Genomic DNA, 25,219 nt, shown 5'->3' with positions numbered 1-25,219 from the left:
GTATTCGTATTCAATTCACATCTGACAATTTTTATGTTACCAGGCCCTTAAATAAAAATCAGAAGTGAACAGATTCACAGCAATGAAGGCTGCATCCGTGTTTCTTGGCTTCCATTCGGTTCACTGACACTGAATATTCTGCCTGCGAAGGTAGCGAAATGTCTGCCTGTTGTTAACAGACGTCACATCGACCCAGTAACAGCATTCTGTCCCTTTCGCATGTTTTATCGCTTGGATGCTAGCAAAAGGATGCATTTATTATCTCGGTCCCTTCAAAATACGATGAAGGAAGTGGAGAATGTCTTTGTGGACCAAGTGAACCTCTCTCGCACATGCAACTCAGGTCACTCAGTGTTCCAAACAAATGTAGCCAACTAAAACAAAAAGGAACAAGAAGATGCTACAGTGCATGCAAGTGTTACAGTGCTTATAAATATCTGCTTTGGCCTTTTCGTTAAATGTTGTAACAAGCTTTTGCAAATTCTGTTATTGAAGAGGATGGCATACAGTTACAAACACTGCAGTGTGCAAGAGTTCATGGTGTACCAGGTGTTTCAGTGAAAACATTTAAGTATTTCTCAAAAGCAGTGCACCAGAGATAACAGAAACTGTGTGGATGTCATTTATTGACTCTTCAATTATACCCAAGATTTGTTTCTTCCCTCTTTTATTGGTTACATGAGGGCAGATATTGATATTTTGCAGCTAAACCAAGCCAGTGACGAAAGCATGTCAACTAGTAGAAGCACTGCAGTTATCACCCTTTTCATAATATCCATTCCCAGAAAATATTTCAGGTGTCCTACGGTTTTGTTTTGAGGCACATGACAGAGGGTTTTCAAAAATAATAAGTAACAAATTTATAGTCTGGCTGCAGTTTTGTGCGCATCTTATTTGACTGCTCGCTTTTGCATTACAGCCTAGTTAAAATGCAGCTGCTGTGGCTGACGCTCGAACACTCAACCTTTGCACTCAGCAACACAATGGCGTAGTCTGAACGACAGACATAATAAGTAAAGCAAGGACAGCGCGCCAAACATTTTGTTCATGCAAGAGCTGTCACAGTGGAAACTTACTCAAGTTGTAGACTACATAGGAGTAGGTTGTGTTGGGCAGGACAATGGGGTCTGGAAAGTGGCTGCCTTGTTCTCGAAAGCGTAGCTTGAAGCCCAACACTGGGTTCTTTTCCTCCGGGGACACAGACCACCGGGCCTCCACGGTAGTGGCGTTGATGACAATCAGGTACAGAACTGGAGGCAATGGCACTGAAAGTATTCAAGAAGTTGAAATTTCATTCCTTCTTTTTTTTTTTTTCTAAACATTGCTTTCACTGACAACTCCCTCATGGACATGTACTGTCTGCCTACTGTTACAATAAAAAATGAAGCTTTGTGAAGGTAAGATAAAACAGAAGATATAGTAAACTCTTGTTAAAGTGAAGTTACTGGGGTGGAGAACTGAGGCACGAAAATTATTGGAACAAGAATTATAAGATAAGTGGATATTATTAAAAGCAGAAGGGTTATAACACTACCAACATAATGAAGAAATTGCATTCCCAGTGTGGAAGCTCACAAAACGTATCACAAAGCAAATCCTCATTACACAGTGGTCACACACATGGCATAAAATGAATTTCAAGAAAAGAGACAAGTAGCATCTGGCAAGCCTTCCGTTCAGGTATTAGTTCACCCTCTGAAGTTCTTACAGACCTTATAATGCCTCCTTTGCTGCCACTGCACTACCGTTTGTTTCAAAGTAAATGAAAGGCTTGCAGCTTTCACGTTGAGACAGTTTTACGAGGTGCTTCATTCATCACGATTTCTTTTCCATCTAAGCATTCAGACATTATCGTATCATAGACATATCAGCTGCAGCATTTGCATGAAATTTCTGTCAAGTTATTGTCATGTGATATAGTCACAAGTCTCAAGCAGCTGCCTCTAGGCAGAGCCCCCTTTGTCTCTGCAGGTTAATGCGAAAGAAAGTAAAAGGTCACTGTCTAAGCTGCATCAAACAGTCCCATGCAGAGCCCTCAATTCGCACTCAATACTGAATGGAGTCCGGCACCACTGCACTTCAAATAACATATTTTAACAAATGTACTTGCTGCTGAAAAACTTATAGGCAAACTGTATTCAAATTTCACTTTGGCTAACTATGTTATATTAATCAGTAGTACTAACCACTAATGCAATCGTGGCAAAGCCACAGGGCAGGTAATTGCGTAGTGCTTTTAAACAGCACCTAAACAGATGATGCAGCACACTGTCTCTGGGAATTTTCAGCGCACAGCAGGCAACTGTGGGTGCCATCTCATCTTGGAAATTATGCCAAGGAGCCAGGTCATGCGTCCCGTCCCTTCCAGTAAACAGTAATGACTGTATGTTTTTTTTACTTTATGGTATATCAAAAAACAGCTATTCTTGAAAGCGCCTTATGATTCTACCACATGCAAGTCTGACGAGAAAAAAAGCACTCTGTAGTTCAGCTTTGGCATCAGTATTCTCACATAAACCTTTTTTTCGTGTCTACAATATCCGCAAAAGAAGTGGTGAGCAACGATGCGAGGCATTGTAAGCGTATGTATATGTGCTGTCAGAGAAGGCAGCCAGCCGCATTCACTGATGTCTGACTGAGATATGAGACTACATAGATGTGTCGATTGGAAAGCACTATTCAACTAATGTTATGTTGCATTCCCCTGGCACAAAGAACGAGAAATGACTATCAAAATCGGCAGTAAGAGCCCTCACAGCCTCCCGAATTGGTTGAACAGTCAAATTTTGCACAAAGGTTCCTCCCTCTTTATCTATACTATCTTAATATAGGCTATTTACGCAGACCCAAATTTCATTACATTTGGTCTTTGATAAAGAGATTATCTGAACAAAGCAATTTTGTTATGACGATGGTTTAAGGTACTGTTGTAAGATAAGAATGCATTGTTTACACTTTCAGTGCATTAACAGATGCTTGAAAACAACACACTGCTCTTTTTTTTATACAAGTTTTGTACTCTCCATCTTTTCTTATACTTAGTCATGCTAGCTACACTTTCTTCATGTAGGTAAAAAAAAAGAATTATGCAGATCCCATGCACTGTGGGAATCGATGTAAGCAAAGCTTTCTGTGCTGGTTGCTTTGATTGACGATAATTAGCGGTGATGTTGACAGCAAATCTTTGAATTTCTTCAACGTTTAGTCCGACACGAGAGTGGCGAGTTGATATTCAACGTACCCTTGTGTGCACCACTGCTGTTTGTCTGCGCAGTGCACAGAACACACAGGGAGAGGTGTTTGCTTGAGGCATTGTGCTTGAGGCTTGAGGCTTGAGGCTGTGTGCCATATATCATAACCTCCGAGAAAGCTGAGCATTGTCATTGCCTCACATGGCACATTGCATCGTAGCAGAAGTTTTAAACTTTAAATGAATTATGAGGCTGTACATGTCAAAACCACAATCAGATTATGAGGCAAACTGTAGTGGCGAACTCCAGGTTAATTTTGACACCGTGGCGTTCTTTAATGTGTCCCTAAATCTAAGTGCATGAGTGTTTTCCACTTCACCCCTATCGAAATGCAGCTGCCTCAGTCAGGATCAAACCCATGACCTCGAGCAATGTCATAGTTGCAAAGCTACCACGGTGGGCGCAGAAGTGTGGATCTGACATGCGACTGCTTCCGCAGTGCACCTAGACCCTGCGGTGCGCTTTAATTCATGCGACTCTGCCTCTGCCCACAGCACGTCCTGCGTAAGCTGTCCACTGGACGTATTTGCATGGTGTTGATTTTCCAGAAATAGCACAAAGGTACCGTACCGTACCTTGAACTTAAGCTTATTCAGTTTCTCCGCGACTGCTGTCATGTCTATAGTAGTAGCATTTCCTTGCCTACTGGCGTCACCTTTTTCCTATTTCCTCTCCTGCCCCTCTTCTATGGGAACTGCAAAAGGAGAGTGGCAAGGGGAGAGTGGCAAGGCTGTTATTCACTCATTTTGCCACTACATCAGTTTGACCCATTCTCTTCCTCCTCTACCCCCTCCTATCGTTCAATCTAGCTTGCCTGTTGACTTGCACGTCAGTAGAAAGATAAGCGCTGCAGTTTCTGCAATGCTTTTGCGGGGGGGTCACGGATAATTACAGCTGTCAGGAGGCTAATGTGGCAATGCCCAGGGAGCTCCAGAGGGCATTATGCACATTTGATGATGTGCAAAGGTCCAAACAAGTTTCTTGCGTCTCCTTTCCCCTCTGCCACACTCCTTCCATGTATTTAGATGCTCTGAACCACTCCCCGATGCGAGTTACAAGAAAGCAGCAGTAGCAGCAGTGGGAAAGTCGTAGGAAGAGGCAACCAAAGCTTCGCTTTAAAATGTAAGATGCTAAGACGCCACTGAACAACATCAGCCATATTCTCGAGCACTTGCACTAAATCCTGAAAAACTGCAACCACAATTACTAATCTCATAGTGTCCAAAACATAAATAAAAAAAAAAATAAAGCACTGTATGTGGCGGTGACGTTGCCTGAACTCGGTTTTACTCGTATTTCACTTGACCTGAAATTGCCAACAATATATGTTGGTTTTATGTAGTTACCCAGTTTTCACCCTACCTTTAGGTAAAAGGTAGGGTACTTAGGGTACTTGTTGCACTTCATGCAACAATGTCATATTTGTGGGTGTAGAAGCAAGCAAAAATGTAAACTGCAAGTAGACAACTCACTGGTTGAGGAGGACTTGTGAGGCATGCGGTATGTGACCCAGGGCCAAGCTTCATCTGAAAGAGCTGGAAAGCCCTCGGCTGTTCCAGCCATAACTCTAACATCGTATTCCTTGGTCGGTTCCAGACCTGCGGGAACAGAGAGAGTTTGGCACCACAAGGACTCTCATTTCATTCATGTGCAGTCTTTCTCTTAACCAGTGTTGCAATAGTTCTTTTTCTCGCAATTATTCCGATAAAACATGCAGAACTAAGTGGCTGTTGCGATTTGTTCATTTTGCCTTTTGTGTTTGTTGATTTTGTAGTATATATAAATAGTACCTACTCCATAATAAAAGTCAGCTAGAAGTTACTGCTTCTGTTTGTCTCATGCATGTGTGTTAGAAGTTCAGCAACCGATAATACAAGACAAGTCTCGTTATAATCTGCATTAAGTGAAGCTCACAAGAATTTTTTTTAGTAGCAGGGGTATAACTTATTAAATTGTGATTGCAGTATAGCAACTAATAGAAATTAAACAACTGAGGCATGTGAACTTTTATAGTGTCACTTTTATTTGCACCGAAACTGTATAGGTTAATGATTGCTTTTTAGAAATATAGACTGCTTGTTTTAGAAAAATAAAATGTGCCAGACAATCTCTGTGAGTAGACATTTCATCATAATGCTTGTACTACAGGGCATGAATATTTAACTGAATTGAAATTTATTGTTAGCAATACAATAGATACATGCACACATACACAGAGAAACTTTCCAAAACTCGAAATAATTGTTCAATATGTTTCGGTTCTACTAACGGTATGTAAATATCAATAATCATATAAAATACAGATAACAAGAACAATAAGAGGGAGAGACATTCAAAGCTACTATTTGCACAAACAAAAATGTAGACACATATAAGTAGAAGAACTTTAGACATTTTATATTTTGTAGGAAGCTTTTAAGGAAGTGAAACACAAATTGTGCAGAATTAAAAAACAAATAAAAAAAATTTTTTTTAAGAACAAAAGAGGAGCACAAACATGCTTTACCTCATTGATGAGATTGTTACAAACTGCGATCCTTGCAAATGCCAAAGTCTGGAACTTGTATTTAGCGAACCAAAGCAATAGCGTGTATGTCTCGTAAATTTCGTGAACCTTTAAAGAACACCTGGAACGTTCCAGTTGTTAGGAGAGCAAACCCACCAGTGATGGTGTATTCGCGGACGGTTCCCTTGACGACCAAAACATTGTTGTAATTCTGCCCATGCAGGCGGTAGTGGATGCGGTAGAGTGCAATATTGCCTCTGGCCACTGTTGGCGAGAGCTCGCTCCATGAGATGTGCATGGTTGTTGGCGTAAGGCTGGTTACAGTCACAGATGGGGCACCAAGTGGCACTGCGTGAGGCAAAGTTTAAAAAAAATGACAACAACATGGCACTTGTTAAAAGGACACTAATAAGTTTGGTCTAGTGAAGTATTTCTTTTTTTTAGACTCAATTTTCATATATTTGGTGGTAAAATGGGCTCTTAGCAAACATGTATGACAAAGTGTTTCTTTTTTATTTCCACACTCGAATTGCAGTGCTGTACTGACAGGACAGTTCCAACTTCTCTCTATTTTTTTTTGTGCTTCATACGAAAGTTCATACCATCTAAACCTTGCAAAAAATACCTACATGCACTAGAGCGCCCTAAATAATTTACTACGAAACTTGTTTCTAAAAACCAGTTTCAGTTCTTTTACCTAGGAGAAATATGCATTATATAGTCTCAATATGCTGGCACACTCCGTTCCTGCAATCACTGTAGCTGCCATGCATAAGCACAGCCAGAGGAAAAGGCATGCAGAACTCTATACTTATTTTTATGAGCAACTCTTAGCTTTATCGCTACAGGATATCAGCAAATCTTGCTTTGTGTCATGACATCACAGTAATGTTGATGACACCAGGTCCAGCATTTCGAGACAGCTTTAGCATAAAATGAATTCATCTCATGTTTCGAAATCTCAGTGCTTCTTGTCATTCTTTATATGTGTCAGTTATCCTTTAAAAGGGACAGCTACTTAGTATTCAAGCAAACACAACTTGAACATATTGTTGACCTTGAGGGAAATGAGGTGATTGATATGGCGCATTAGGTAGGCATATGTGACTTCAAATATTACTGCCGAGATCTTCGTGTAAAAATTGAACTGCAATAAGGCCCAAAATACTAATTTGTTGCAACCGATCGAGATGTATATTAGTATGCCATAGCAGATTGCAAAGTATTTTTTGCATCTTTGGCCCTTTTTCATTGTTCAGAGGTAGATTTCACAACTCATTTAGTTGAGTCTATGGTCCCTTTAGAATGCACTGTAATCATTGTTTATCAACAAACTATTAACTAATGTTGAGCAGACACTGTTAAAATCTAGTTCTGCTTTGAGAAGCTATTGCAGGGGCACTTTAAATTCTGAATGCTACTGCCACTTAATATTGTAATGCCGAGTCTACCAAAGTGTGCGTTTTGCACTGTTCAACTTGGGGAACTGCGTCGAGCACTTAGGACTAATATATTGAGAACATCTCTGTTGAAGTTTTGTGCTTCCAAGACTTCCCAAGGCAAATGCTACCAAATATGACGAAAATATGTGCACAGACTTCAATTCATGTAGCGCATAGTGTGGCCTGTAGAAAAACTTCTAAGGTGATGTTTGGCATCACGTAAAAAACCACTGATCAAAACATTTTACTTTCTATGTGCCAATGCACAAAATTACCTAAGAAGAACTGACTGCCAGATCCATTTTAATTCTATCAATATTCTAAATTCTTTGTGGGCTGACACACGTAACAAACACGAACTTTTATGTATTCGTGTATGTGTGTATCATTTACCTATTTCATTGCCGCTGTATCTCTGTAATGCCATTACTTGTGCAAATATTTTACTTCTTTTTCATACATTGTATAACTGCAATCCTTTATGGCCACTGTATAAATATACTACATAAGGCATTTCATGCGCTATTCCATGCGGCCATATTGTACCTAAGGGGGTAAAGTTGCCTCAAGCCGCATCTGCGCGGCTTTTTTCCCCTCATCCATCCACATTTCACCAGAAATCAAATCAGAAATGTGGCTAAAAGCAAAACAAGCATGTTAACATCCTGATTCAGAATTTTTGTTTCTTTTTCCCTGTTTACCTAAAATCGGTGAGAAAAGGATTTGGCCACTGAGGCAATGTACACATACCGTCTTCTCCGGTGATTTGGGTGACTTTCTCCGACTGCTCACTGGCACTTTTTCCGCTGTAGGCTCGTACATAGAAGGTGTAGTTGGTGAAAGGCATCAGCTTTTCAATGAGGAGTGCTGTGTTTACAGAGACCTTCTGAAGCTCATTGCCACCTGTGAAGAGCAGACAAAGCACCTTGCAACAAATGTACCACCATGCCAAACAAACAATTGAAACATCTGCATTCGGCAGAAAAGGTTTGCAACAAGCACGTAGTTTGTGTGCAACAGCAGAAGCTGTTCATGTTGTCCATAAAAGCAAGCTCGTGTAGTCTATAGATACATGAAGGTGCGGACTGAATTTCTTGAAGTGCATGTGACACTTCAAAATCTCAGCAAGCAAAAGCAGCACAAATATATTATGATTCGCAAATATACTTTAACCATCTAAATAGTCTTTACACTTGCAACTAACCATATACAGGTCTGGAATAACAGAGCAACTCTATTTCGATTCCATTCCTATGTTGTTGTTTTTTTCTTACCTACTGGCTCAACCATCAATAGCCCCTGCAGCCATTATTACTATCTGCCTAAGACAGTACATAAAAATGGAATAGACCAGAGAGAAAATAATTACTACATTATGCTGGCTGCAAACTATCCAGTAAAAATGTTCTTGCTTCTTCTCTTGAGAGAGCACATGGGCAAAGGAAGAAAATACATGACAGCCCTCTCCTGAGCAAAGTCGTTGAAGAAGAAGAAAAAATAAGAAAGAAAGAAAGAAAGAAAGAAAGAAAGAAAAGACACCAGCTGTCTCTCATACCTGCTGTGGGGAGGTAGTGGATTGAGTAGGCCTGGATTATCTGTCCCGGTGATATGGCAGAGGGATTCCAGGAAAGCAGAATGGCTGTGCTTGAATTTGTTACAGCCTTCAGACCAGTTGGAGGACTGGGCTGGTCCCCTGCATTCAAGAGTGAACTGAACGTTATAGGCAAACTGGCTGGTGCTACACAGGCTGGCACCTTACTTTCAACTTCTATATGTACGTACATTGGCAATTCCTAAACGGCATTTAAAGCAATTGAATGTGACCATCACTCGCAGTAATACCTTCATCAGCTGCTGCTGGGTGACACACACACACAACACACCCACGCCCACATGTGTGCCTGTGTTTGTCAAACCATGGCCCCCCGAGATTGCATGTGCTGGCAGGTCTTGCTCCGGTCGTCCCATTTGGCGCACTCCCCAGCAAAAAAGTGTAATGGGGCGCGCACACAAGACCTCCTCTCGATGGCAGTGTTAGGTGAGGGCTCCAGTGCATGCGGAGGCAGCTGTAGAACGCAGACCGCGCAAGATCTCAACGTCACATTAGCTCTCTTTTCACATATTGCAGAAGATTTTCACAAGATATATCCCAGGCGATTTCAACGCGATAGCGTTAAGGAGCCCGTGTCACATAAAATCTGGCATAGGAAGGTGGGAGGGAGTAGGACACTTATTCCTATGAGTTAGGTTTGTTTGTTCAGTAACAAAGCAAACACTAAATACTTAGTTCATAACGTCGATGAAAGGTGCTGGTTGTTTGTTGCTCATACTTTCTACATGTCCCATGACGAACTCTTCCAGACTTCTACATACCTATGTGAATGTAGTGGGAGTATGTGAACACAAAAAAATTAACGCATTTGAGAATAAATAGCCATCACCATGTGCTTTGCCCCTCCAGGATGTCTACCAAGTTGACATTTCCAAAATTCAAGTTTTCCAGGTCTTCCCCGAGTGGTTTTGCGAAATTCTCTGAGTGAAAAAGAACTTTTTTTATGTCAAGATGGGCTGACGCCATGTCGCCTGATGCTGTCACTCTCTAGTGAGCAGGTAAAAAGAAATGACCAGTTCGAATAGTAAGGAGTAGTTAGCGTTTATTTTATTAAAAGAGAAAACAGAAGGAAGGGGTAAGTGAAATGCACAGCGAATACTATAGCTTCGAAAAGAATGGTAAAACCCATTGCAAATCGAGTTGAACATTCTCAAATACGAATGAAAAGGAGATGCATACCGAAGCAAATATCTTCAAATATTAGCTATTTCTATTAGCCGATAGCAAGCTCAGTGGTATCAGGCGCAAAGTTTGTGAAGTGAGATTGTCTCTCAATAGCTGGTAAGTCAACCTCAACAGTCCCGACTTACTCTCAGCCCCCGCACAATGCCTCAGTGTTGCGTTTCAATGATTTAAAGAGTTTATTTTGGTTTGGATGAGGGACACCTGCATCTCAGCGTCAGCCAACAATTCGTTTTTTGAGCTCAAGCTCCTTTAAAGAAGTGGCGGCACGCTTCCTTTCCCGTTCATTTCTCAATGCGTAGGTCCTTTCTATTCTTGTCGTCCTTCTGCCGCACGTTCGCCTCACGAACCATTTGAAGCATCCTCTTGGCCAGTTGTACAGTCAACGTCCAATTTTTCAGACTCCCTAAGGGCCACGAAAACATCCAAAAGATCGGTCAGTTTGAAAAAGGGAGGATGGCAAAAAATGAGAGCATGTCTTTTACTGACCTGGAGAACTCAAATCACCACAGACACACCCTAAAAGCTCTGAAGGACTGCCAATAAACTTCTTAGGCATATCAGTGCTCGTACTGTGACAGGAAATAGCGGGTGCACGCGTGTATAATTAATGAATACATATTGTGTACATGACAATTTTCCCTACCCACGCTTGTTATGCTTCACCACAATACTTTCGCATACGTTTCACCGCATAACACTTCTGTATTAAGGCGAAGCTGACTTTCGGAACCCGGCATTATGCAACGCGCCGTGCTTTTCGAGCTTCAAAGCCAATCGCCAAGACCACAGAGGCAGGGTCGGTGCCATCGCTGACAGCATCAAATTATTTCAATGAAAAACACGGCACCGAACGGCAAGAAGCTTAATAGCGAACGTCGGAGCAGCTAGACCTAGCTGGCGCGGTGGTGGCTACGGGTGCCGACGGATCTGCGTGCTAGAGCGCCGGTTGAGGCGGCGAGGTAATCAAAATGGCGGCAGTGGTAGCTTTGATCAATGCCATTTCGGACCTGCGGTCACGGCAAAAAGACCGGAAAATCGGACGGCCGACGAGTTCTCGCATCCAAAATTTCAGACGTTCTTATACATTCGTGGTGATCCCGTGAAGCCATCTGAATTATTGGGCGTCTGGAAAGTTGGTTGTTGACTGTACAATGGCAACTCCTCCAGCCGTCGACACGGCATCAAAGACAATTCATTGCGATTCCTCTCTGTTACTCAAGCCAGCATTATAATACCGTGACTTTCAATCCCTTTCGATGAAACTACAGCTAATTTTCCCTGATAGAAGCACAAATTCCCCGAGTTTTCACCGAGTATTTTCAGACTATTCGAAATCCTTGAGAATTCCCGGTTTCCCCGCTTGGTAGACAACCTGCCCTCATAGGCCTTCAGCCGTCATTTCATATAATCGGTAAGAGATCACAAAGCAGTGCAAAATCCTGTTTTTCTTGCCTCAATACAAGCCGCCGCAACACTGCCGAAGCGAACAAGAGCCTCCTCGATGCATGTAAAGCCCTCGAGTCTGAGTGCCATGGTGCGGAGAAGAAGGGAGCCAAGCCCATCACTGAAATTATGCTCTGTCGGAGTGAATGGGACAGCTGGAGCAAAGCCTGCAAGCGTGCAAATCTCAGAGGCCATGATCAAACAGGCCGGATTGTTTTACTTTCTTGTCATGCTTCTACAAATATGGTGATATCCTTACAATGTCTGCAGGACGAGAGATATCTTACTCACCTTTGTTGTTGCATCACCTATGTTTATTGACAGAAAGAAAGCAATACACCTTCACGTGTCAAGTTCGAATGCCCACATAGCAGGTGATCAATGCCTTAAAAAATAAATTTGGTGTTCCCTCTCATAATGCGCATGACAACATACATGAGCACGTGTGCCTAGACGTGTGACTTTGTGACTGTGAGGTCATTAAAAAAACAAAGCTTGTAGTGTAAACTTGAAGGGAGCACTACACTCTGATTCACCAAAGCAGGTCGTCCGCACAAGAGAGCCCATTTACCTGAGGCATTCAACACCAGTCGAGCAGCAAGGGTATTCAGGCCAGCTACGTTGGTTGCCAGACACTGGTAGAAGCCTGCATCCCGCTTGACTGGGTGAGAGATGACAAGCACGTTGCTTGCGGGGCGCCGCTGGTGCTGTGGGCCGCTGCCACTCTCTTCAACCAAGTGGCGTCGTACCTTCCGCAGGTACTTGATGTCCTCTGACCGCATCACCTTTTGGTGACAAGAAGATACAATGAGCGAGAGGCAACCGAGGAGCTGGATTTATTCACAGTAGCAACCAAGCCAAGCCAACAGTGAAGTCAAGGAAAACATGGATGAAAATTGCTCCTTTCAGAGTCTGAAATGTAGAATTAGTAATGAAAAGGGAAATGTGTGTGGAAGAAAATTCAACTCGCCACCGGTGGGAGCTGAACCCGCAACTTCCACACAGTGCGTGCAATGCTCTATCAGATAAGCTGTGGCAATGGCTGGCCCCTGCCTACTACTTTGGGTATTTGCGTATGTGTAGTAAGCTTAGCCTTGGGAATTTTTGCCAGCACCATTCAACGCCATGGTAACATTCACACTGAGTGTGTGAATGTAGTGCATTGGAATTAATACATATTGTTGAAAGGCTGATTGATGGAATGTCTAACCAAGAAAGCACTGCTTATAAGCATAAATCTGAACAAGAAGTACAGCTGCATTTTAAGCTAACATCAATTTGAAAAAACTTTGAATTCTCCCGAGTGAACATACATTAGCTTGCTTGAGCAATTTTGTGTTGGTTTCGATTAAATGAAGCCTTCAAATAGTGTGCATGCACTCTGGCATCTCATTGAGAAGGATCACGCAGAAACTATGTGCAAAATGCGTCACTCCACTATGCTGTGGTGATGCATTTTGTCGCTGCCTCAGCTAGAGGTATACTCCATTCATGCTTATGGAGATGCTTCAGAATGTGCAAGTGAAAACAGGCATGAAAGCCTGTCAGTCAAGGAAAAGCTTGAATCCAGCGGTGTCCGTGTGACTGACAATAATAACCGATTAACAATGACCAGCAGGGGCAGAGCCAGGGGAGGGCACACTGGGGACGTGCCCATGAATGTCCAACAACTTTGAACAGTGACTTTTCAAATCGAATATGAATTGAAAAGAAGGGACTATTCGATTCCCATTTGATATTTCAGTTATTTGCATACCTCTGCTGAACACTACTAGTGTTTCTTTCTTTTTTTTTCAACTGGGTAAAGACACATAGTACAGCTGTGTCAATTTTTACATACCTTAATGCGACCATTGATGACTAGGGGCTGGCCATCTTTGAACCAGCGTACTTCAGGTGCAGGAAATCCCTGGGCATCGCAATCGAATCGAACTGTGCGAGCAGCGGGGCGAACTCGACTTATCATGTCTGATGCAAAGGTTGGGGGCGCTGTAAAGGGTGAAGACATCGAACAGGAGACAATGAAGTAATGTAAAGGTGCAGCTTGTCCTGTCAACTTTGGCAACTAAGAAAATGTACAAAGTAAATGACAAGTTCACTGGATAGAATGTCATGTCAGGTTCCCTTTGTGTCAAACATGATGGGAAAATTCAAATCAGCTTGTGCTACTGTAACAGATTTCCAATGAATGTATGAGAAACTGTATAAGAAAAATATTGAAAATGGCTAAAGCTTATCAGGAAAATTGGCTTAGCTGTGAAAGAGTATTAACACATGGTAAGAAATAGCTAAAACACATTCGGAAGAAAGCTTTTTAAGCAAGATACAAACACCCACATTTTTAGAACAGCTTAGAGGAACTAAATGTCTGTTTTGGAGCAGCACTAAAGTAGGAAATTTACATTACTTGGCTATTTAAAGGCAACACTAACACAAATTAAATGTAACCGCTGGGTTTACCAAGCTGAGTCAGTGATCAAACCAAGCTAAAATGCAAATTGCAGGTTGCGCCACTTCTTTAGCAGTAAGTTCATAAAATCCAAACCACTGCTCCAGATCTTGGATACGATGCATTCAGATTCCTAGCAGAGTACATCACAGTTTAACATTTACATGATCTGACTGGCTCAACTTATCACAGAAAGCCGTGTGTGCCAATGCAGTAAAATCAAAACAAGCTCTCACAATAACACCAAGCTTTTCCTTAAATTAAGTAAATCCTATAGGCAAGAATGACAGTAATTCCATGCCGAATGTACCAGAGCTGGCGCTCGACCATTGCCGATTTCCATAAAAGAAATCATGGTTATTAAAGAGTAACATACCCGAGATATTTCACCTGAAAAAAAAGTTTTTCCACTGCACGAGCGCCATTTTAATTTCACATTGGAAAGCCGAACATGGTGAAAAGGAAGAATGTATGTAAAGAAGACTTTTCTCCAGATTACCATAAAACTGTTAGTGTCTTCTAGAAAGATGGTGCTTTGAGGTTAACTAATTTTAAAAGCCATTTGCAGAGGGCTTTGTGTGTTTCTAATCGGAGGGAAAAGTACGATATGAGGGGAATTGGAGATTTCTTTATAAAATTGTTTATTCATTTGTGATATATTATAACACAGTGATGTTGTTGCTCAGTATCTAAATTATGAACTCAAGCAGTTTCGCACTCAGAAAATTTAAGAATTTGAAATTGATTAAGGTTCGGTTCAGCAGTGTGTTCAGCCCTAAATTGCATACTGAGGTGGTCCATACAAAATTATGGAATGTAATGCACTTGATAGATGAACACAACATGTCATTCAGGAAATTTACGAGGAGTCTTTTTTTGTTTTAAGTGAGAAAAAAAACATATGAAGTTGCCCCCCGCCACTCCCTCCCCCCCCAGCTCACTTCATCCAGCGTCTGGCTCGGTTGCGCAATGTTGCCCTGTGCTAAGTCTTCACTGCAGTGCACACAGCTACTTGCCCACAGCTGACACAGCGCTGCTGCTGATTTATTGCGTGATGGTATAGGAGTCCTTGTCCAGGTGCCAGGTTCACAGTAAGACTGCTAAACTTACAGGTGTTTAGCCACTTGGAAACTCTTGGGTCAGCGAGTATGAAGTGAGTCCAGCACAAACATTGCAGAGTGATGAGAGTACAAAGTGGTCAAGTGTGTGTCTCCCTCTAACGGAAGTAGGCTTTCGAACCTCGGGACGAGTTTGGCTTTCCTTTCTTTCACAATGCTGTCTGAAACACAGAGGACAACTACACCTTGATATATTCTCCAAAATTTTCAATATCCCTCATATTGGACTTTTTCTTCTGACTACAAACAGACAAAGTCCTTGAAAAATATGTAGGATGCAAAAGCTTCGCATTTAAGAGTGGAACACAATAGCATTCAAAGATCCCTGGCTGCTTCTCACGCTTCCCGGCAACTGCAGCTTATGCAACCATAATGTTTACCGGGAAATGCTGGTGGCGAACGCTATGCACGAAGGCGGGCTTTCTCGTAGAAACGCGGCCTTTTGCGTAGGCCGCGATGCGGCGGAAGCGACTGCCATCTGAAGGTGTTGCAAGGAGCTGGGCGTGCCGCTCCGTGGCCTCCAAGATTTGCGTGCGCTGGCACATGCAAGTCGCGGGCACCGTGGTCAGTCTACGAATGGTAGAAACGCTGGAAAAGGGGTATTGCGAGTTTCCGCGCAACAGAATGATGTTTTCTAGTATATTCAAATTAGAATCTGACACTGTCATGTCTGTAGGTTGTGTGGAAGACGTACTTTACGATTTTTCTATGTATTCTACTTTGAGAAATTCAATTAGTTCAGTAACTCCTTTGCACTAGACGGAGAGTCTGCGTGGTTGGGTTTGCCGAAACAACGATTGATACCGGACGCCGGCGCTGGATTTTCTGTGACACGGGGCCCTTAACGCTACTGCGTTAATTTTTTAACTTCAAAGCACCATCCATCTACAAGACACTCTAACAGTTTTATGGTCACCTGGAGAAAAAAGTTTTGTTATAAATTTTTCTTTTTCACCATGTTCTGCTCTCCAACGTGAAATTAAAATGGCACTTGTGCAGTGCAAAAAGTTCAGCAGCATGTTACACTCCTGTAACACATGAAGGCGAAAGCCTACTGCACACGTGGCAGCACATTGATCGGAGGGGTCAGACTTCTTGCAAGACATAATGAGCCATCATATGAAGTAAACGTATGGCACTGTAGGTCGACCCCTCCTCAACAATACATGCAAGCTCCTAATGCACTACCTAAATGTTCTTTCTTTTCTTGTTCTTTCATTCTTTCCTTCTATCGTTCCTTCATTCATATTCAGCCATTGCACCTTAGCTTGCTTATGAGGGTATGAGCTATTCCTGATATTTTTGTGTCACTGGACTAGAAAATGCCTTCTTCAGGTATAAGCCATTGCAACGAGCCACTTAAGGCTTTAATCTGAAAAATTTTAAGGTGAAATATCTTGGGTGTATCACTCTTGAGATATGTATAAATAGCCATGATTTTTTTCAGGTAAACTGGTAATGGTTGAGCTCGACCTGTGGTACATTTGGCATAGAATGACCCAGCTGATAACATTCAGAAAACGAGGTGAGCTTAACCTGATAAAAAAGTATTAAAAGAAAGTAAGTAATGCTAGTGACAAATCTTCCCTGCTGGCTATGTTTATTTTTTACCGCTGAGCAGGTTTTAAAAAGTAACATACTGGTACTCAAGTTTGCAATCTACTGTTTGCATTTAGTATCTTGGTTTTAAATTGCAACACAGATACAACTTATGAACATTAACAAGCCACAGTGTTTGTTAAGTGCTATTGCACAGAAATACCACTTCAGTAACTATTCTTGCCACCTTGATGTTGAACTTCTGCCATGAGTAACACAAAAATATCAACACGTGACTCACATATGGGTACAGCTAAGGTAGGTTTCACACTGCTACTAATCGCAGGGAACATGGTCACCATTACAAGCAGAAGAAGCAAGAACTTACCGTAAATGATCAGTGTGTGTGACTGAGATGCTAATGAAAGTGTCTCGGTAGCTGTAGTTAGTGATGTGCTGATAAGGCATTTGTAGGTGCCAGCGTCGCTTTGAGTCAGGTTGGTAATCCGCAGATTACCTCGACCGAAATAAGTGCTGCGGCCTTCAGGCAAAAGTGCTCCCCCTGAAAGAGGCAAGACAACTTGACGAATGGCGGGAGGTAACAATGCAAAAAGATTAAGTTTTTTTTTCCCAGTGTCAATCCAACCACTTAAAAACAGAAAGTTTAATCTAATCATAATCCCCAATCTGTACCTTTCACTAAACCATCTCCTACTCCTCGTCTCCCCTCTTAAGGCCCCATCAAGACCCTACATGCCCCCTGTCTGCCCTTTCTCGTATACTTCAGCAACTTGACACTTTTCACAGACATCAGCTGCACATGATTACAACACCAAAGTTGAATGTTACGATAGGTAGCTGTTTCCATGCCACTGACGAGACACAGCGTGAAGCAAGAAACAGCTCAACAGTGCAAACTGAAGGAGGCAAGCAACAGGGCGAGCAACAACATTTTTCATTTATGTGTTTGCAGAATTTCATTCTTTGCTATGAACCAAGTGGCCCTGCTTCAAATGTCAGCTAAGCTATCTGACATGTAGCCAGCGACGCAGGAAGGAAACTTAAGGTAAAGTGAAAATGGATACAATTTCTCACAAGAGTGCAACAGACATGAATGCAAGAAGAGTAGATCAAAGGCTCTGCATTTGTAAGTAAGAGCATTAATAAGTGAAAAGCCTTACCTTGCCGGATCCATGTGACAAAAGTGTGCTGTGATGACCTAGCAAAGCATTCAAGCTCGACTGTGTCTCCCGTTACAAGTGTCAGCTCCTGAGAAGATGGGTTTAGGAACTCTGGTGGCTGATCAGGGGCTCCTCCTTGTAAAGGAAGAGAGAGACAGGAAGAGATAAAAATGTAAAATAAAAAATGCTGATAAGAATGTGCTGGGCATTTGCGGCAGGCTCAAAAAAAGCCATTCCAATCCTGAAGGGAGACTAAGCTTAACTGCATACTATATCAGATATTTTGAGACACTGCAAAAAAAGTATAAACGTGAATACTGCAAGCAGCAATCTAACATAGCTCATATTTTTGTGGCCATTACACGTTGCAAGAAAGAAAAACACATCTGTTGACTTCTGCATAATTATGAGTAACAGCAAGGGCACAGCTGTTCCGCTTGTGAAGATGCATGATTTTAATGCATTCTGCTTGACAGGCTGTCTGTGAATGCTTTCATTTTAGCTGCAAGCTTGGAAAGATGTTTCATATCTTATCTGTGCAGCTGGTGTTGTTTTTAGCAGGAACAACTTTTTAACTGCTGCTGTTACTTCCTGTATTTCATGCTGAATGCAAAAAGAATGAGAAGGCAATTTCACCCAGAGTTTGAAGCAGTAACAGTAGTAACAGCACAACACTGGGGAATCGCCATTTCTGACCCTTCCTTTTCCTATGATTCGCTCCAAAAATTGAGGGCTGATGTTGAGATGGTGTACTGTGTCAGTGTCTGTTGTTAGGCTTTTGTTACCCAACCTTTCCTTTATGACACACAAAAATTTGCTTGGCTACCTTTCTTCCCCCCCTTTTTTTTTATGCAAGAGGGTGCTAAGTAGCATCAATTTTTAGATCTGAAGATGCAATACCATAACTTTCGTAATACAATGTACAAAGACCTGGAGTTTGTGGTACAAGCCACCACAGCTGTGCGACCTAATTCTCATTCGTACACCTGCAAGTCCTGCGTGCAAAAAGTGCACGTGCCATGAACATTCACTGCTCTTTCCCTCTCTCTCTTTTTGATTTGCTTGTGAAATAGGTCACGTAACAATCTTGTGCCTGAACAACACAATCACCACAAACATCGCAGAATGTTTCTCATACAGTATTGCTGGGAAAAATAAATAGACCACATACCATGACGAGCTGACTGTAACACTGTCAATGAAGCCTCTGCGCTGTACTGAGTCTTTGCAGCATTTCTGGCAATGCAGCGATAGTTCCCAGCATCGGCAGCGGTAACGTTAACAATCTGCAGGGCCCCTGAAGAAAGTTGCGTGAATCTGAAACGATAAAGTTCCGTTTGGATTACGTGCCAGATATGGTTTCTGAAAGTTAAAGGCATGCTTTTATATTTCTTAACACACTGCTGCAATGTTGGAGAAAAGCACCACTGCGGCCTGAGGAGTCTGACTGAGCCTGATGGTGAAAAGAAAATCACACCCGCATAAGCACCAACATCAGTCAGTACCTCACAATCAAGTTAAGTAGACAGAAAGCTTTACTGTTAGATGCCAACACTTTTATTACAAGATATAAAAACGTGAGTACTATAATTGAATATAATAATGACAACAGGTTCTAATTTCTTCTCTCTTCCTTACTTCTTTCAATCTTGTTGAATACATAATGCAGACACTGCAAAAGCTCAATTTGCAACAGGCCATATAAAAATCCATGTAAAGCTCCTTTTCTTCAAGTTCAAGCATAAATGATTTGCTTGTTACACACAAAAGATTCACTCGGGTTATCATGGGTGCCACAGCGTAAGGCTTTGGATAACTTTCAATTGCTTGAGGCTTTCCCACATGCACCTAGATCTAGGAATATTGGCACGTTCTGCCTCCAATGAAATATAGCTGCCGCCACATATGGTAGCCCTCAGCAAGACAAATTTAATTACGCCACCGCTGCTGTAACAGCTGTCAGCAGTGGTAACGCTTAGCAGATTAAATTGCCAATTATGGTTGGGATAATTCCCTCCATAAAGAAAAAACGAAAAAAAAAAAAACACTGCTTTGAAAACTGAAGGGCACAGATAAAGTAGGAATTTTTCAAGGACATATGGAAAGAAACACCACAGTAACCTATATTTTGTGACAGTGTCACTGATATTTGGAATTCGGGGCTATTGGAGTCGCCGCCTAGCAGACAGTGGCTGAACTGCAATATTGTGGATGGCGTGTCGCGTTGTCTGCTAGCCGCTACTTGTTTACTTGAGTACGGTGTGCCTATCGTTCAATGTTTGTTTGTTCCGTGGTTGTGTCACAGTCACAAATGGTGGTGTGCATTGTTCTTACGATGTAGCGACTCATTAAGCTTTGCACTGCAATCAAATTATTGACTACCTGTGGCGATCGAGTGCACACACTGTTGAACGTCGTGCCTCCATTCGTCAGTTTAAATTTGATTGTCGAAATTACGATTTAGGTACTTCACAAAAAAACATTTGGCGTTGTTTTAAATGAAAGGAGTGGTAGCCGCGATATCTGAATGCAGCCCTTTAGCAACTCCTCGAAGCATTGCGTTGATCATTCTGCAACTTTTGCAACACCACGAAATATGGACAAGGTGGCGTGGGATCACTCAGCAGTAGGAAAGAAAATGTTAAAAGGCCCCTCGCCAGGCTACATAGCAAATTCTGCTTACACGCTGAAAGTTCTTACGTGCCCTCTAAGGAGTTGTGGGAGGTGGCACGAAGAGGCAGCCGCCGTGGCCACTGTTTATTTAGGCTAGCCAGCCATGGTGTTGCGGGATCTCGGGAGTGGTCGATACCATGGCAGCTCAGGTTGAGCACGCTAGTGTGTTCTTTTCTCGCGCTACATGCCCGTGAGCAGTCTTCTTCACCGGCTCTGGAGGCGATAGTCACGCCGCTACAGGGCCCCCCCCCCCTTCTAGTGTGAAGCATGACTGAAATCTTTGCAAAAAGTGCGTGCCAAAAGTTCAGGATGTGGAGGGGCACAATGCTGAAGACTATGTCGTTGAATGGCATGCAACGATGACAGTGGAATTGGCAGTGGAATTGGTAGTGTCATTGGTAGCAGTGGCAGTTGCTGGTAGTGTCAGGTAGTGCCGGCAGCTAATGTAATGCACTCTTTAGCATGGTGTTGCTAAAGGTTCCCTCTTATAATAATAAGTGAAAATTATTTGCACCCTTTTCATGTGCGTAATAATTCCTCCTTGTGCTAGAATGCTAAGTTCTTACTGCTTAAACCAGAACCCCTGCCCCTTCTTCTCCTCAAAATAAAAATTGTGTGTGAAGCCACTGCCGACCTGCCACTGGGCAGTCAATCATAGTGTACCTTGTTTACCTAAACTTAGTAACAATCTTGTATTTGACACAGAATTTAAAAATAAGTCACAGGTAGTTATCTATGTGTACAAGTGGTGAAGTAGAGTCACAAGAAGTAGGTACTTTAACTTCCTTGCACAGGAATACAAGCATTTTTATAACCAGTGCAAGAATAGCAGAAAGTTGAGTTGTGCAATGGAAACACCAGCAGAATGGGCAGAATGCAAGCTGAACACGAACAAAAAGTACCACAAATGTGCAGTAACAGAAACTGTGCTCTGCGCACTGTTCACATATAGTAGGAATGTTCTGTGCATTTCATGCAATAATGTAGCATTGGAGGTCAATATATTTTCCCTTCACTGCAGTCAGTGCAGTTCACTATTAAATAATCAACCCAAATCACCCAAAGCAAAGCAGTGCCATGTACCAATAGTGCCTTTACTAATCGCATGCTAGGTTATTAACACTTATTAGGAGTAAAATGGAGTACGCTTCATCCATCTGGGACCAGCACCTCGAAACCCTTATTCAATCACTTGAACTAATCCAAAACAATGCCGCACGTTTCATTCATAGCAATTACAGCCACACAACAAGCGTAACTGCCACGAAAAACTATTTGCTGCTTGCTCCTCTCTCAGCCCAGTGTAAGTACTTTCGCCTTGCTTTATTTCATAAACTAGATTTTCACAATCCCTACCTGCGCAATAATCTTATATCATCACCTACCTACATTTCCTCTCGCATTGATCATAGCTATAAGGTTGGAATCATTCAAAGCCGCACCAGAACCTGTAACGAATCATTTATTCCTAGGATCTCTCAGGAATGGAACCACCTTTCCGGCGCAGTTGTCGCAATCAAGGACAACCCAAAGTTTCGTACGGCCTTATCAGACATCATCACTCCCGGATACAATTACCTAATCAATTTTGCTGTAATAACAAACCATTTCTTGCTGCAGTGTTATTTATTTGTGTATATTTTTTTTAGCCACTCTCCTCTGTAATACTTCGGTCTTGAGGGTAAATGTACATTTCAAAAGGTGCTCCTGACCACCCATCCATACTAATGCAGCAACGGTGCTACCACCTGTAGCCAGATGTCGCAGCAAATAGTAAGGTAGACAAACAGTGAACATTGATGGCAACAAAGAAACACTACTGTAGTAAAGAAACGGTTGCAAGAATGGATAACAAGATGTATAACCACCATTCTTCAAATATTTCTTCTGGACTGACAACGCTTACCGTTCGTCAGGTGGCACATCCTCCAAGTTGCGCTGCCAATTGTAGAGCGCAGCTGGCACAGCCATGGTGTGGCACGCGAACCTTGCGATACTCCCAGCAGAAACACTCAATGGTTGTGGCTCCTCGGTGAAGCCTTTGGGCATTCCTGAGAGGAGATCAGAAACAGGTTGGCCGCTGCCACCTTCAGGTGATGGAGTTCCTGAATGTTATCCCCCTCATGGAAGCCCAATGGCTTTCAGAAGATGCTAGAGAATTCCATTTTTATTCCCTATTCATTCTCCAGAGCAAAAATGTTTAAAGGACAACATCTACAGGAATACACCATGGCCAATACTGAGAACCTTGCTTAATTTGGCACTAGCAATCACAGTACAAGAAATAACAGTAAATGCTGCTATGATAGAAAGTGGTGGTGTGCTCACCACTTATTTTTTATCAGTACCAATACAGATACAAGTACTCGGCGCATCTCAGGAGTGCTAGATCAAAAATAACCATGACTAGCTCCAGGTCAAGTTGAACTGGGTAAAAGATTGCTGCTTCCCATCTAGTTATTGAAGAAATAACACCAAATGTTGCTATGCTACTGGGCAGTAGTGTACTCATCACTTATCTTCCTGAATCAGTGCTATAAAGACTCAGCACATCTCATGCTAAATAAAATAGTCCAAAGCTGACTGGTTCTAGGAAAAATTAAACTGGATATTGCATCGCTGTTAATGCGAGAGCTCACTGAATACCCTAAAACCACAAATTTAACTATCTAAATCATTGGAGAACTTGAGTATGGTTCTGTGCTCTATCTTCAAGATGACGCTCATCAGTTACAGTCTTTTGCCAGTAACACTGCGGCTTAAGAATTTCTTCCAACCTGAGAGCTTTATACACCACATGACATTAAGAAAAACTGACTCACGTGCTAGTTCCACTTGAACTGGGCGACTGAACATGGTGCCAGCCTTTGTATGCACCATGCAAGTGTATGTGCCATCGTCCCTGCGGCCATTCTTCTTCTTCTGGTAGGCAAACTGGTCGATGAAAAGGGAGCCATTCGACAGAACCATGTGCTCTGTGGTGCTCCAGTCCAACGGCCTTCCCTGCAAAGAAAAAAAAATTTTAAATAATAATAACAAAAAGAACTCAGTGCCCATCTACTCTGTGAAGAAGGACGACCAGTGAAGCTATGTTTGTGGGCCCTTCAATGGTGAAATGCACCTCCGCCACGGGTCGGCCCAACATTGCACATATCTTCGGGATCGGCCCACGTATGGGGAGTGCTTAATGACTGCATCAGTTCCGCCGCGGCTCGGTCCGGCATTGCATTATCTCCGGGATCGGCCCATGTATGGGGAGTGCTTAACGCCTGCATCACCTCTGCCGAGAGTTGGCCCGGCATTGCAATATCTCCGGGATTTTTTTTTCTACACATGGACACGATAGTGGAGAAAGTAGCCCTTAACAGCTTCGCTGCGAGAACACAATGTGAGAATTTTCCCAAATTGTTATTGCCACATTTTTAATACTAGTCTATGGACTACACATGTTCAAATATAGGCTCTTCATGCGGCCCAAATGGCATAGGTGATGACTATACCTCTCCCAACTTGTTTATGCTAGTGACTGGAAGTACACCTGGGTAGTGGCTGCTGCTCCCATTCTGTATAATTTGGTTTAGGTATACTATTCCGAGGAAGGGAGGCACATGGCTGATAAAATGGCTACTGACTTCCATGACACATCAGCAGATTTGCTTGTGACACATCAGTGGCCATCACAATCGTACTGTCTTGTGTTCCACTAGTTTCGGTTTTGGTAAGCTATGTACTAGGCTTAGGCACATTGTTTAGCTAAAATTATTCCTTGCAGACTATACTCTGCATGTGGACTTTAGTCTAAAAAATTACAGTAATTAAAGCAATGTACCCATAATCATGCTGCTGATTTGTAAACACTCCATGAAGACAATGTCACTAAAGGGAGGGTAATGAAAGTGGCAGTCAGAAGGTGGCAAAAGCTGAAGCTCAGGAATAGCTCTAACAGCACAGGAAGGTAGCTTTTTCGAATATTATAAAATAAAAATTGTTTTGCTTAAATAGAAACCAAAGAAGACTCTTCATTCTTCAATACTTCATTTACATGTACATCACCAAGCATATCACTTCTGTCATGCACAGAAGAAGCCAAGTTGAAGCAATAAAAAGTAAATGCATGTTACATTAACAGCAGCATGACATACGTCCAAAGTGCGTTTTTCTATCACTGAGGAAGTTATTGCTACATGGTGGAAACAAGCATGCAGACCTGAATGTAAAAGTCACAAAAACGGTTAAAAAAATGACCCAGTTTCTTCTTCCAATCTGGACTCAGTCCGTGTGAAAAATGCAGCTTGAGAAAGCAGGGCTGTCTAAAAGGTTTCACTAAACATCTCACTCACTTGCCCTTTCAGGAGGTGATACTTGTCAATTGGGTGTCCCCAAAGAACTGCCTGCGCACAACATTCAACTCTCTTCTACAGAGGGAAAGGGACAGCTGTCCTTATAAATGATGAGTTCTAATATGCCAGATGTGTTATAGAAGCCTTCCCGCAGGATTAATGATGCCTTTTGTAGCATAGGAGACAGCCTTCACTTCTTGTGCATCCACTTCAAAAATTGTGGCAACACTTGCACATGCTAGCTGCGCTTTGTCTGCGAAGGTAGACAAAACTTAGTCCTGAACTCAAAGTGCCCTGTTGTAACATATAACAGAACTGTAAAGGATAAGCAAAATACAAGAAGTAGGCTTTTCCATGCCATATATATAGGTTGCCTTGCACAAGACGACGAACTTCCCACTCAGGGCACCATTGAGCAGAAGGCATTCTTGCAATGAGCGAGTATGCAGCAAGGATGAGATGGTGGTAACGATAGCGACA

The 25,219-nt window shown here is 42.3% G+C and overlaps 1 protein-coding gene across 4 annotated transcripts in view; it reads right to left on the bottom strand.

Annotated features, from left to right (window-relative positions):
• The window catches only part of LOC126532041 (protogenin-like), a 276,850-nt gene that overhangs the window by 31,444 nt on the left and 220,187 nt on the right, over positions 1-25,219 (bottom strand). For 3 of the 4 annotated variants that reach the window (XM_055070924.1, XM_055070926.1, XM_055070927.2), the window contains exons 3-14: positions 23,222-23,402; positions 22,306-22,450; positions 18,898-19,043; positions 17,727-17,861; positions 16,934-17,107; positions 13,280-13,428; positions 12,011-12,224; positions 8,755-8,892; positions 7,950-8,102; positions 5,914-6,105; positions 4,724-4,849; positions 1,077-1,265 (exon numbers count right to left, since the gene is read on the bottom strand). In XM_055070924.1, coding sequence (XP_054926899.1) covers positions 1,077-1,265; positions 4,724-4,849; positions 5,914-6,105; positions 7,950-8,102; positions 8,755-8,892; positions 12,011-12,224; positions 13,280-13,428; positions 16,934-17,107; positions 17,727-17,861; positions 18,898-19,043; positions 22,306-22,450; positions 23,222-23,402 — 1,942 coding nt within the window. The remainder of the gene's footprint in view (positions 1-1,076; positions 1,266-4,723; positions 4,850-5,913; positions 6,106-7,949; positions 8,103-8,754; positions 8,893-12,010; positions 12,225-13,279; positions 13,429-16,933; positions 17,108-17,726; positions 17,862-18,897; positions 19,044-22,305; positions 22,451-23,221; positions 23,403-25,219) is intronic. The other variant, XM_055070925.1, reaches the window with a different exon arrangement.

The sequence above is a fragment of the Dermacentor andersoni genome, chromosome 5 (genome assembly GCF_023375885.2).
Source record: "Dermacentor andersoni chromosome 5, qqDerAnde1_hic_scaffold, whole genome shotgun sequence".
Lineage (NCBI taxonomy): Eukaryota > Metazoa > Arthropoda > Arachnida > Ixodida > Ixodidae > Dermacentor > Dermacentor andersoni.
Note: the sequence above shows the minus strand (reverse complement) of the source record. Positions and strands in the feature narration are given on the sequence as shown.